Genomic DNA, 15,093 nt, shown 5'->3' with positions numbered 1-15,093 from the left:
TGAGAGCCTATTTCTCCAATGTCACCCATTGACTTGGACTGTGCTGGCCAGGCCAACAGATTCTTTTACAGGATGACTTTGCATGCTTTCTTACTAAAACCAAAAATAACACCAAACTGCCAACTATAGGCAGCATTTTATGATAACCTAACCACTGGTACCATCCAATAGTGTGTAAGTCAAAGCTGTCTGACTCAAAAATGCTAGGAATATATTTTTTTCAAATCCAGTCTTTCAAATAATGGCATGGTAACAAACTGACAAATGCACACTAATTAAAAAAATAAGCTATTGATCAAAGCCTCTGTATTATAAATACATTTATACTTTGTTAAAATGCAAACAACAAGTTGTTTTGACATTGTCCCAAGATAAATTCATGACAGAGAAATGATTTATTTTGCATATTCCCCCTCAGTTTAATTTCATACAAGCCATGCACAAGAACTTTTGCATAAGGGCATGACAAATAATCTGTGAGAGAGGAAATAACTAGAGGCTTTGGAACAGGAAGGTGTTGAAAGACTGGTGAAGGTCATCCTTATGAATTGGAATAGTTAAGTTTTCTCATTCATCTCAACAATCAATTATGTCTGTAGGAAAGCGTTTCAATTTATTATGCTTTTAAAACCTGCTTAATTTTCTTCATTATAATTGGATCTGCATATTGGGAGAATGAATTATTTTATGTAGATCATGGTGCTTAATTCATTTATAGTAACACTTATGGAAATCCCATCAATATGTGTATCTGCATAAAATTTCAAAATATTACATTAGCTTCTATGTACTTAGAACATTATCTTTGATAAAGAAATTATTGAAATCACTAAAAAAAAAACCCTAGCATTTCTTGTTCACTGTAATTTCAAATTCATACATCAGCTAAGTAATAGGAAATAATCTGTTTTAAAAAAACACACGTTTTGCCATAAAACCTAAGTTTACTGCCTGTCTAGCCATTTCCGATACATTAAATGACAAGATATGGTCCCATTAAGGCCTGAAACTGCAGGCAAAACTGCTAATACCTCAAGAAAAGGTTTTACATGGCAGTTAAAAGTTCAAAGTATAAAACCTAACAATTATATTCAGAGACCCACACTTAGAAAAGGTTTACACAGAGTGAACTGCTAACGGTTTGCACAGAGCAAAAAAAGATATCTTTTGTATTTCTTGCACAAAATGATGAGTGCTTCATCCTCGATATACATGGGTCACAAAACGAAAAAAATATTGTTGTCATATTTAAGGTTCTAGCAATATCTACATATGGATTTTGCTGTAAGAATAAAATTATCTTTAATATTAAGTAAAGCTTCATGTTAGAAAATTAATGCTCAGGGATTGCTTTATTACTGATGCAGAATATAATTCATTTCATAATGTACAGTGTTTTTTCTTAGACAATGGTTTTTGGTAGAAGAATCAATATAAATATGCACAAAATGCACATTCCTGACTTATTTTTAAATTCAATCTGATTACATACATACATACATACATACTTACTTTAAACTTTCTTCCACAGGAGGAAAATCATATATACTCAATACAAAATACTGCAGAAGGCAATAAAATCCTTCCAATGGAAAGATATTGGAAGGAAAGTTTCTAACTTGAGAAAGTAGCCATCATAACACTAAAAAAATGATGTGTGAAAATGAATGTACAATTTTAGGAGCAAAACAGAAAAATAACATAGCTCCTTATAGAACAGTCTACTTTAATTATGGTAAACTATACATGTAAAATGAAAGAGCAACATGCCCTGTTGAACAGAGCTGAAAAGCTTACAAAAAATTTCATCTGATACCATTTTGGTTTTTAATCTTTAGTTAGGCCCAAGACCAGAAAGGGGGAAAAAATATCTATCTCAACAGTGACCTCTAGTGGACAAGTGTTAAAATGGCTGTTTCAAAAAAACTTGTCTAAGACTGAAAAGGAGTAGGAAAACACTTAACAAAACTAACACTTCCAAACAGTGTAAGAAGCAAGGATAAGATTAAAGAGTAGACTAAAGACTTAGCTAACACTGGCTTACAAGAGAGGGTAATCACAAAGGCAGCAGGTGGAGGAGCAGGGCAGAGACTGAGGAAGACAGACTGGAATAACTGCTATGTTTCCTTTTTTAGAAGCCCAAAGCCAGCCCTTGGAGGTATCACCTCGGTCTGCCGGGACTTGGCACAACTCATCAGCTACCAATCCAATGCTCCATCGGCATTAATTGAGTACCTATTTCATGTTCACCATGCTTTGGGCACTTTTGTTGGGGGTAGGATACATAGCATCCGACAGGGCTCCTTACCTCAAGAAACATCTAAAATAGTTAATTATATGAAGAAATTAGCAACTAATTTGGGACCTTAAATACAGAATATAAAACTAACTTTAAGTGAAAGAGTAATGGGCCTAGAAGACGTGAGACCGAGGGTGGTAGAAGGAGGCCCACGAGGTCGCTGGGGGGAAGAACCATGAGCGGCTCAGCGTGGTGCCAGCCTGCCCTCCGTGTGGATCCTCGGATGTCTGTGAGGAGTGCCAGCCCACACACCATTCCTCAAGTCTAAAAGGGCCCTAATAACTACAAAGATGATATGACACCAATTTCCAGGACATAAGGTAAAGTTTCTTTACAGCTCTCACAGTCCAGCACGTTTGAAATGGGCCCACGAGTTAGAAACAGAAGTTTGTGGTGACCACACCTATTCAAGCCCCTATACTGGGAAAGCCTGAAAAAACTGTCCAGTTCCTACACTGACCATTCACCTCAGGCCAGCTTTCCTCCCCGTCACGGACTGCTTCCTTCCATCAGCTGGTCTATACAGGTAATTACTGGGAGGCCACTGTGTGTTCAGCAAGAACAGGACATGAAAGAAGACTAGGACACAGTCCTGCTTTCAATAAAGCCTAAGATCTGTTTGGAGAGAGAGAAGAAAGATGAAACACGCGGACAAGGATGTGCGACACTGGTGTAAAGAATCTATGAACAGCCCTGACCGGTTTGGCTCAGTGGATAGAGCGTCGGCCTGCGGACTGAAGGGTCCCAGGTTCGATTCCGGTCGGGCATATGTGCCTTGGTTGCGGGCACATCCCCGGTGGGGGGTGTGCAGGAGGCAGCTGATCGATGTTTCTCTCATCTATGTTTCTAGCTCTCTGTCCCTCTCCCTTTCTCTCTGTAAAAAAATCAATAAAAAAAAGTATGTTTAAAAAAAAAAAAGAATCTATGAACAATAGGAGTTTGGGGAAGAAAGATTTCAAGTTGGCCAGGGTAGTCAGGGAGCCTGGAGGGGAGGGTGGGGGCAAGGCCACTGCAGAAGAGAGAGTAAGGGACAAGGTAGCCTAGAACAGAGCAGGGCTAGGCACCTAAGGGGGAGAGGAATCTTCCTGTGGCAGCACCTGGTGAGGAAAGGCTGGCTGTAGGATGGGGGCCAGAGCAGAACTGGTTTGGAAAGGCAAACAGCGCCTTCTACAGGATATGTGTGGTATCACAGGGAAAGTGGAGTTTCTGAAGGGTTGGTCTGGTGGTGAACCTCATCTTTACTCTGAAACCATTCCCATTGGGCCAGAAGGGAAACTCTCTGTTGGGTTCCGAGATTGTACCTGTCCAGTCATAGCAGAAGGAAATGGTCCAGTGGCTACTCTGCCTCCCACCTCCTGGACATGCATGCATCTAGGAAAGTGGTTGCAGGCAGGGCCATTTGCCACTGACTTCCCAGTTTCCAAAACTCGTCAACATTGCCCCAGGTTTAAATTTAAGTAATGTCACTGTATTAATGGTGAACCTCTATCAGTGATTACCTTGACAATTTTGAAATATTTCTACGACTTCCCAGTTTCCAAAACTCGTCAACATTGCCCCAGTGCCCCAGGTTTAAATTTCAGTAGTGTCACTGTACTAATGATGAACCTCTAACAGTGATTACCTTGACAATTTTGAAATATTTCTATGAACTGTAATTTAGAAAGCATCAAGGATTTATGCTCACAAAATCTTGAGGAATTTAAGGACCATCAGCCCACTTTCACCTTCCTCATGGCCTCACTTGTACTGTTGAGTGTACCTGTCAATATCAAAACTAGCAGCAGGGAAAGAAAGTTAACACAACATCACAGTGTCCCCACAGATACTGACTCAAATGCGTGGAGTCAATGGGTGTCCCCGATCAGGGCCCCACCCCACTTTGAGTAAGCCAGTCATTCATCCCATAAGTCCACAGCAGGGATTTTAGAGACCAGTGGAACTGGTATGCTAAGAGAAAAACACAAACACGTTTGCAAGATAAAAGCAGTACTGAGGCAGCCCCTATTAAAAACCACAGAAAGTGAAAGACACTGATTACAATAAAACATGACAGGAGGATGTGCTCAGTCACTTACACATAATGCATATTTATATTGCCATCAAATGGACATATTTACTATAAACACTTGAAAAGCCATTGTAAAGTCATTCATTTAAATGCCAGAAAAACAGTAAAAGATGCTAATTTGACCTTAGTGGAACAGACCGAGTGTCACTGACACTACTCACATTGGCATGAAACAGAATTTACCAAGATGATTAATTAGAGTTTACTGGATAAGTGTGTCTCAAACGAGGAAAGAAGAAGAAGAAAAAAAAACAGGAAGGAAGAAATATGAAGTTTGGATCCATTCACAGTCAACCTTTTCACAGACACAATTTAAGTCCATATTTGTGTGTCTCTAGGTTAATCTCTTATCATATGCCTGGAGCAAGAAACTGATCCATGGATACCTGAGATTTCTATCTCTGTGGCAGTATAAAAAGAAATGTTACAACCATCTGAAAGATATTTTAAAGAACAGATCAATTAATTAAATAATATGATTAAAGCAAGTTTTGCTTTCTTGTTTAAATGTAAAGTGTTTCACTCTAATAATGACGCATAATATAAGCTTGGCAATTAAGAAATATTTTTATAAACTACTGAGTATACAGCTTCAGGAATTCTGCTCACAAAATCTTGGGGAAATCAGGAATCATGCTGTCCACCCTTCTAAACAAACAGCAAAACCCTCTGACTGGGATTAGATTCTCTGTGGACAACAGGACCATTTGCTACAAAAACAATAAAAACAGCTGCATGTCACCTGTTACAAAAATGACCACAAGTGACTGTTGCCCTCACTTTCAGCTTCTGTGGTCCCTACTACTAAAATGTGACAATTGTGCCTCTCTGCCTTTGCCTTACAAATATGCACTTTTTGCTAAAAATGAACTAATCTGCCTGTCTCCTGCACATGAGGGGCCCTGCCACTCCTAATTCTCAATAATCAACAGCTCTGTGACATTGCTTCAAGCTGTACACAATGCACATAAATTCACGGCACAAATCCCTCAGGATGACATTCTGCTCAATTTCATTGGACTCAGAAAGCTCCTGAACAAATTCTTGCCACATGATTAGAAAATCACTCAAGGCTGCAGGAAATATGGCAAACACAAAGAAGTGACAGTCAATTAGGAATGAGAAAGGAGAGTGGGGCCCTGTCATTAAAAAATCTTTAAAGCCACAGCTAAGAATAAAATGGCCCATATCATTCATGCAAGATATTCTTATAAGAGCTGGTATTAAACCTACTATTTGTTAAGCATACCATGACTCAACTAATGTCCAATAGAAACCAGACTCAAGAATTTTTTAAAATGCAAATTCAAATATATATATATATAGTTTATACAACTCTTTGGTTTCTCCCCCGCTCCCCTCATTAAGCAGGGAAGGAAAGTACATCAACAGATAAATTTTTCCCCTTTGAAGAGGAAGTATAGATGAAAGCAAAAACTCTTATTCTAATTATTTTTTTACACTTTTTTTTTCATAAAATATTAACGAATGGCCCAGCAGTTCAGGTCACTGCAGCATTTATCATCCCTAAATGGGACTAATTCCACAGAAACAAAATGTCACTTTCTTTCTTCAGCTTACACACTCAATAAGAAAGAGTCCTCAAAATAGAGCAATGTACAAAATATGGGAAGACAATATGCTCATGTATCTTAGTGTCACCAAAATAAACTTTAGGATTCCCCAAATAAACGTGTGTCTTTAAAGGAAACAAGAGAATCAGCAGTATCACCACATTACCGACAAGGCAGACACTGTGAAACAAATGAGAAAGGCAACTCACTTGTTAGCTTGTTGTGGCTGAGGACCAGCTGTGTGATGTGGGATAAGGAGACTGTAAAAGAAAAAGAAAAAATCACACAATTAGTTAATGTACCCAAATTATAGTTACACTCCTAAAATGTAAAGTGCTAAATTATTTTCACAGGTTGAAGTGTTACCTCTCACAAAAACAGACTCAAGAATTCATATAACACTGTCGGTAAATGTTAAACCAAATTAAGAAAAGTCATGCAATTAGCAGTGCAATCAGCATAGCAAGTTGGAGCTAATGAGATTAATGAGCAGGATCAGACATTCTAAGGGCCAGTCAGCTTTGCTTGCAGAGCTGGTTTTTGCTGGCCCAGCCTCAGTGATCCATCTCAGTAACTGTGCCAGTCAGAGAACCGGCCAAGAGTGTGGAAGGCACAAAGCCCTCATCCAAGCTAACAAACTATCACACCAAGACAAAAAGATCACACCACAGACTCATCCAATCCAAACTGTCAATGGTGTTGCTGTTGGAAATCATGATTTACTTACTTATCCTTGTATGGCTTTGATCTATCTTAGTCAACGAGTTATAATCTAAAATTACTATGGCCCTGGCCGGTTTGACTCAGTGGATAGAGCGTCAGCCTGCGGACTGAGGGGTCCCAGGTTCGATTCTGGTCAAGGGCATGTAACTTGGTTGCGGGCACATCCCCAGTAGGGGGTGTGCAGGAGGCAGCTGATTGATGTTTCTCTCTCATCAATGTTTCTAACTCTCTATCCCTCTCCCTTCCTCTCTGTAAAAAATCAATAAAATATATTTTAAAAAATAAAATAAAATAAAAAATAAAAATAAAATTACTATGTATGTTGATGTTCGAACTGTCCCAGTTGGACAGTGCGTGCCCATCTAACCTGGTTGCTAAGCTCCTTTGGCAAGTCCCATCACTCTGAGCACGTCCTTGCTTTCTGCACAAGGTATTCAAGCTCTTCTGATACTTCTCTGCCACAGCCCTGGAATCAGCCATTTCTAAAATGAGCTCTGGTTCCTTTTTGTGGAAATGTATATATAAGCCAAAATCTGGGCACTAGATGTGCTCATTGCCATCTAGGGCATAGTGGTTCTCAACCTTCTGGCCCTTTCAATACAGTTCCTCATGTTGTGACCCAACCATAAAATTATTTTCGTTGCTACTTCATAACTGTAATGTTGCTACTGTTATGAATCGTAATGTAAATATCTGATATGCAGGATGGTCTTAGGCGACCCCTGTGAAAGGGTCGTTCGACCGCCAAAGGGGTCACGACCCACAGGTTGAGAACCACTGACCTAGGGGCTCAATATTCTCAGCCCCTATCAGTGGAGAGAGCTAAAGAACACATGAACACACACACACACACACACACAACTGTGTTCACTTCACTATTTATATTATTGAATTCATACCAACAAATCTGATTTCAATACGAAGTTCATTCAAGTTTTCTTCCTTCCCATGTTTGTAATCCCCTTCTCTAATAGTGAGACCTCTGACTTCCATTACCTTTAACCTACTCACTTACTTCATGATACCTCTATACGTAACTGCATAGAGTTATCTTATAGCTTATGCTTATCTGCAGGGAAACCCAGGAGTCTGGTAGATTCTTGGTCACAAGCAGGACAAGTAGGTTGGCTAGAGATGTTTAATGTTTCATTTAAAGTTGAAACTGCCCCAGAAGTCCCAAGCCAGCTTATACAAGTCGAGGGACATGCAGATTGATGGCTTACATCTGGCTACAGGTACATGACCAGTCGGGCATAAAAGACACTGCTGGACATTTTTGGCTGGGCTTCCCTGAAACCCTGATTCTTTCACATGTCTTGATGGTTCATATCTGGAGACAAAATATGTTCTGAGCAGCTAAAAATACCATCCTAGGGAATCACCAGTGAGCCTCCCGGACCGCAGAGGCTCACCATGTTTTCTTACTCCTGCTAAACCATGTATGTTGTGGATTCTTCTGAGTACTTTCAACCATCCAATGTAATAATGCAGCAACAGATCTCCCCCCACCTCCTCCTTCCACCATCACACTCTGTCAGACTCACCCTCCTCATCTGCCCTCACCCTCCTTGCCCTGCCTGGCTTCGAACCTCCCAAGCCAGGTTTGCCACCCCGCACAGATGCCCCCCCTCATCCCACTCAGGTTTCCACACATGGTGTAGGCCATCACGCCCCCAAATCTGAACACCTTTCTTTTTCTGTCCCACTTACTGGCTTTCGGACTGAACGACTACAGAAGGGGGAAGAAAAAGGCAAAGAGGAAGGAGAAGAGCATGTTTGTGATCTGTAAGAGTCACATAACATCTAAGATTTTAGACACTGCAGAACATCTCATACATTTTTTGCTTATAAAAGTTAAGATTTTCTTGCCCACCAAACAAAGCATTCCTTTATCTCTATGTTATATAGTCTGATAAAAAAAAAATCAAAGAGCTGTTGCCCTCCTACCAAACAAGATGAAATGGATTCACAGATAGATCAGTTGAGACTATGATCAACCTCATGTGAGAACAAACCACAAATAATAAAGGTTACACATAACAGGAGTTTCTCTCTTTTTTATACACAGGCAATCCAGAGGTTCCTGGTATCTTGTTGATCAACCATCCCCAATGCATGAATCACATCTCATGGTCTACAATGGCTACATGAGCTTAGCCATCATGTCTGCATTCCCTTCAGAAAGACAGAAAGGGAAAAAAAAATGCCTTCCTCCTTTAGAAAACTTCCAAGAAGTTACACATGGCACTTCTACTTATAAGCAATTAATCAAAATTTTATAATGCAGTCAGGCCTAGCTGCAAGGGAGGCAGGGAAATGCAGTCTGTATTCTAGGTGACCATGTGCCAGCTAAAATTAGGGGTTTTATTATCAAGAAAGATGGGGCAAACTGAAACTAGCAGACAACTAACAACCTCTGCCACTAGCAAACTACTCCAATTAAGTGTCACAGAAATCAACTGTGATTATAAAGAAAACTAATAATCCTATCTCCTCCTGCCTTTATTTTTCCTAAAATATCACAACTAATTAAAAACAAAGAAATTTTGCTCTCCTCCCAAAAAACGTTTATGATGAAAGATTTAAGTAGTGAAAGCTGGTTCTCTGCAATCATTTCAGTGTGTCATTTCAACAAGCATTTAGCAAGAATAAAGTGGTGAAATGTGCAAGTTTCTTTTTTTTAATAGAGAACAGAAATCCAGTTGTTGCTTCAGCTGATCACATTACTAGAATGTACTTTTTTTTTTCTTTTCTTACTATTGTTACAGGGCTACATGCTAAAGTAGGTAAGAGGGAGAAAAATTAGATTAGAAAAGAAAAAGTTAATGAAAGACCTTAGAGGAAATATTTAGGACAACAAAGGACCCTGGGCTGGGCCTATGGGGAGAGCAGTAAGATTGGACAGAATCAATCACAAAGCCTGGTACAGGCAAAGACCGAGTAGAGACAGGAATATTCATAAAAGCCACGGCTCCCTCCCACTTGGCAATGTTGAGTTCATTGTGAGTCTCCTATGGAAACTGCACTGTTAAAAAAGAAGGGAGGAGCATTTTCTCAGTCCTTTGAGATTTTGCTTCCTGGCAATTGTCATCACTTCGGCTCCAATAAACTCATAAAAATTCTTTAAAAAGGGGAAGGAGGGGAGAAAGGGTCTAGCAAAATAGAATGGCTTATTTAAAAGTACAAAAGCCACTCTAGTCAAACAAGTTGGGGAAACGGGAGCAGGCTGTACCCTGACCTGGATCACACACTGGGAGACCTTCCACTGTATGAATAACACACTTTAATGGTCCTGCTAAGCCATTAGCTGTCAAGAATGGGCACTGCCAGAACAGTGAGGACTGTTATTGAAATTCCTACAACAATATTAAACTATGCTTTGCCCAGCCATTTTCAAAGACGAGTATATTTCAAAAGTCAACCAAATAACTATGAAGTACTATGGTTGAAAGCAGAATATTTTCAAAAGTCAACTAAATAACTAAGAATTGTGTTGACATACACAGTTAAGTGTTAGCATGCCTTGACTGTCATTCTATCTCTAGCCTTTAGAAATGGGATTTGAGTGAACACTATTTCAGGCCAAAATGAATAGTGGGAAACAAAACCATTGGGAGGGAGGTGTTTGTGAGGGAAAGTGTGGTGGGGTGAGGTTGCTGGCACTGTATATATGATTTATAATCATTTGTGTCTAGCCAAAAGAGGAATCAGCAGGAAAATGCTCAAAGAGGACCTGGCTGCTACAGAAATTTCACAAGAGAGACAGTCAAGGACTCGCTGACTGGGTATTTACTGAGCACACTGAGTGTCCAGGCGTCGCTATCTTGGAGATCCTTGTAGAAGTAATGTTGACCATACATCCTCGTTAGCCTGGGACAGTCTGAGATTATGTCTGCTGTTCCTCTCAGAGCTGTACTGGTTTGGATGACAAATTACTTAGTCACTCAATTGAGTGAACATGCCCAAAATCTTAAAATGCAAGGTAAACCCTACAATGTGAGGTATAAAAGGATTACTGAGGAAAGAAATATATCTGCAGGGATAATGGCAGTTGAGAAGGAAATGTTACTTATTGTGGGGTGAATGACATATCCAAAAGGCTAGAGGGCAGAGGTGCACCAGGCCCTGAAGCTGGACGTGGAAGACATATGGCAACTGGAGGTTATGGAAGCAATCCCAGCTTCCATATCTGAGATGGAAAACAGGGAAGGTACAGGACAGGAGGGAGCAGCCAATATCTTAATGAAATAAACTCAGAAAAATCAAAGGACTAACTAAACACCTACTAGAAAAAGAACTGCCTTTTCTAGATAACACAATGGAAGCAGATATTATGTAAAATAGGCTCAGTTTTTTTCCTTCTTCTGCAGCACAAAGCAGGCAGCATGAGATGAGAAAAATAAGCATAAAAGCCACAGCCCCTAAGATGAAATTATCGACTTACTTTCCAAATAACCCAACATATCACAAAGACTAGATAACACAATGGAAGCAGATATTATGTAAAATAGGTTCAGTTTTTTTCCTTCTTCTGCAGCACAAAATAGGCAGCATGAGATGAGAAAAATAAGCATGATAAAATCCACAGCCCCTAAGATGAAATTATCGACTTACTTTCAAAATAACCCAACATATCACAAAGATGTGGCACACTGGAAATTGTCTCTAGTTTCATTTTGGTAAATTAGAAAGCAAATTATCCCTTTGGTAGCACTTTAGAGAAGGTAGAAAGTTCTGGCTTTACAGCATGACATTTACAGCCAGAGAAAAACACGGCCAGGATGACACTAGGGGGATGAGGCTTGAAAACACACAAAGTGGTATGAGGCCTGAAAATTTCTGCAACCTTGTCACAGGTCGGAATCGGCCATCTTTGGGTTACAAGCGAAAGGTTCTATAACACTGGTCACAAAAACTGGACTGCACTCTGAATCGAAGCCATCAGAAAAACACTGCTTTCATCAGAAGGCCAATGGTCACCCCTTCTTGACAGCTCCTGTGGTATCAAATATTGCCATGTTGGGAGAACCACCGTACCTCCTGGGATATTCAAAGAGGGCCACCTTGTTTGACAACTCCAGGGGGCACCATTCCAATTCTGTACTACACCCGGCTGGCGTTGCTCAGTGGTTGAGCATTGACCTAAGAATCAGGAGGTCACAGTTTGATTCCCGGTCAGGGCACATCCCTGGGTTGCAGGCTCCATCCCCAGTGTGGGGCTTGCAGGAGGCAGCCAATCAATGATTCTCTCTCATCACTGATGTTTTTCTCTCTCTCTCTCTCTCCCTCTCTTCCTCTCTGAAATTAAAAGAAAAATAAATTCTGTGCTACCCCTCGAATTACACTGCATATAGTATCCTATGTTAATTTGTTTCCTCCCAAGTTGCAGACCAAAAAGAATTCATTTGAACTTTATTCTTTATGATGAAGAATGGTCCAAGTGGCTTTTCCATTTTGGCTCCCCAGTAGGCTAGACATAGCAACAGCCCTACACAATGCTGACTCAGAGACTCCACAGGGATGTGGGAGCAGCCAGATGTCAGCACCAGGAAGCAGTGCTGACCAATTTGGGTTCTATGTCTCCACGATGCATGATGAAAATGCCTGCCGTGACACATGGCTGATGTTATTTCACCCATGGTAGTAAGATACCGATTCAGATCTTCTTAAATATGCACCTTCTGACAATATATTAAAGTGAAGACAGACAATAAAATGTTTGGTACCAAGATATAATACAAATATCATATTTATCAACACACTCAGAATCAGAAAAACATTTTTTTTTTAATTTCATTCAAATTTAAAACTTCAAAAATAATCACCACGGTATGAAAACCTTCCTTTACTTCATAATTAATTACTTTGGAGAGTTGGAAATTCTTTAGTAGCAAGTTTTTAAAACTGATTACTTAACTGAATTCTACTTACAGATGAAGGGTCCATCAACCATAATTAATTGCTCTTTCACTCAACAGAAAGCAATTTATCATATGTGGTCATTGAAAAAAAGCAATACTTCTTTCGATACATAAATAAGAGCAGAGATTCACATGTGAGAACATCTCGTGAGCTGGTCATTGAAGGGGTGAGGGGCTTTGTATCAATTGGGACATTAAGTACTATCTGTGGTTTCAGGCATCCACTAGGGGTCTTGGACTGTATCCCTTGCAGGTAAGAGGGGACTACTGCCTATGACAGGCAAAGGTTTAATATTCTTAATACATAATGATTTTTCCCATTGGTAAAATGCAAAAAAAAAAAAAAAATGCTGCTCTTTAAATACAGAATGTCAGTAGTATCTGGTACAGAGTAGGTTCTCAAAAAATGGTGGTTATGTTTATTAGTAATTAGGAAATTCTGCATTGGTTCAGCTGATGCATAGGTTGCTATGATCGCGTTGTTGGAGCTCTGCCAGGCAGAAGGCTGGGGGTGAGGAGTCTAATGGTCTCTGGAGTGAGGCGTGGGTTTGTGGGGGCCATTGGGGACACATCAGTGTGTGTGAGAGGAGAAGGCAGGGGAAGAGGCTGGAGCCGGACTGTGGGGACAGACATCATGCCAGGAGAAGATCTAGGGACCCTGTAGCTGGTCAGAAAAAAATATACACCAGGTCTGAGCTGGGAACAGCTGAGTGTCCATCCAGGAAACTAGTTATCTGAGGCTGGGGAAGGAAGCAGCTGGAGGTCAGGATAAGGCATGTCACAGGGTGAGAAGCTGAAAGCCAAGGGTAAAAATAATGAACTGCCCATGAGACCAAACCATGGGTGCGGGTGAGACAGGTGGCACAGGGGTTCTCAAGCATTGAGTGGCTGCTGAAGGACTCCCAGCTCTTTGAGCTCCGAGGACACCTTCTGTGTAGGCAGCAGGTCTACGAGTGCATGCTTCCTGCTTCTGAAGGAGGTGTGCCTTTATAGGCAACCCGGACTCTGGGGTTGAGGTAAGAGGTATGGAGGGAGGCAGAGCTGGAGGCTGCTCAAGGAGAGAAATGAGTCATCAGAGAGAAACATCTCCCACCAGGCCCCGGGAAGAAAAAAGTGCCTGTGCCCCACCAGCTCCTTACTCATCTCCAGACATACACAGAAGTTGAGAATGCACCATATTGTCTGAAAAGGAAAGCATATTGATACTGCCAATGTCCTCGTTTGGGGAGAAAAATGGACTGATGGACTAAGATTCCTTTTTATCTTTTGGATAAAAATGCCACACAGTTTGGCCATTTGTGGATATTTGTTTGGCCAGTAAAAAACAGGGTCAGAATTAATGAGTTTCTTGTTTGGAAACAGCATTTAAAGGGTTCTCTGCTCACAAGCTCTGAAATCATGGGCAAGTTACTCAATCTCTCTGTGCCTCATTGTTCTCATTTAAAATTCCACAAGAGGAGGTTAACAATAGGACTATTGTAAAGGGTTATTATGAAGAATATGTGAGGTAACAAAGTGCTTACAACTGTGCCAGCCACGTTTTAAGAATTTGGTAAATGTTAGTTATTAATGGCATTACCGTATTTTACTTTAACATTTTTGATTCTAGTGAGTGGCTATAAAGTGCTCAACATAGTATACTGATGGAGTAGGCATCACAAAAATATTAGTTGTTTCTTATCTCTTTTTAAAAATTTGTTTCACAGAATCAAATAATTGAATTCAGACTTTCATCTTCAAAATGAGGAAGGTGTGCTCTAGAGAAATGCAGGGATTTTTATCTGGGTCTCATGGGATTACAATCTGGGTCTCAGGCTGCTTGAGTTACTTTATGTAACTGTCATATTTCATTCAAAGTAGAAAGGAATTTTCCCATTCAGGTTAATCCTCGTTTTGGTAAAACAGGAATTTCCATCATCTTGAACACTCCATCCTGGTGTGGACAGTATTTTCCCATATTGGAGAGAAGCTGAAGATCTGGAATCTGGGAACCTGGGCTGCAGTTCAGTTCTGATTCTGGTGCCTGTGGAACCTGAGAAAACTCACTTTACCCTTCTGTAAAATCACTTTACCTGTAAATGAGGAGCTTAACTTTTTGATTTCTGGGGTTCTAGAACTGGTTTCTAAAAATATACCTAGCCCTAACAGGTTTGGCTCACTGGATAGAGCGTCGGCCTGCGGACTGAAAGGTCCTAGGGTCGATTCCGGACAAGGGCATGTACCTTGGTTGCGGGCACATCCCCAGTAGAAGGTGTGCAGGAGGCAGCTGATCGATGTTTCTAACTCTCTATCCCTCTCCCTTCCTCTCTGTAAAAAATCAATAAAATATATTTTAAAAAATACACCTATTTTATGTTACACAGATAAAATAGTTCAAGCAAGAAAAATTAGTCAACACAGACAACCCATAGAAGGAGGGGGAAGCAGAGAGGAAGGCAGATATAGAATAAAACTGACTCTGGACCTTAAAGATTTTACTAACCTTGAAAAAACTTAACAAGTATT

General features: G+C 40.4%; 1 protein-coding gene across 3 annotated transcripts in view; it reads right to left on the bottom strand.

The window, feature by feature from the left end:
- RSU1 (Ras suppressor protein 1) overlaps nt 1-15,093 on the bottom strand; it is a 192,741-nt gene that overhangs the window by 163,337 nt on the left and 14,311 nt on the right. For all 3 annotated transcript variants that reach the window (XM_014528942.1, XM_005880959.2, XM_014528943.1), the window contains exon 3: nt 6,154-6,204. In XM_014528942.1, the coding sequence (XP_014384428.1) occupies nt 6,154-6,204 (51 nt within the window). The remainder of the gene's footprint in view (nt 1-6,153; nt 6,205-15,093) is intronic.

Source organism: Myotis brandtii, unplaced genomic scaffold, assembly GCF_000412655.1.
Source record: "Myotis brandtii unplaced genomic scaffold, ASM41265v1 scaffold663, whole genome shotgun sequence".
NCBI lineage: Eukaryota > Metazoa > Chordata > Mammalia > Chiroptera > Vespertilionidae > Myotis > Myotis brandtii.
The sequence above is the reverse complement of the archived record's forward strand: the minus strand, read 5'-3'. Positions and strand labels throughout refer to the sequence as shown.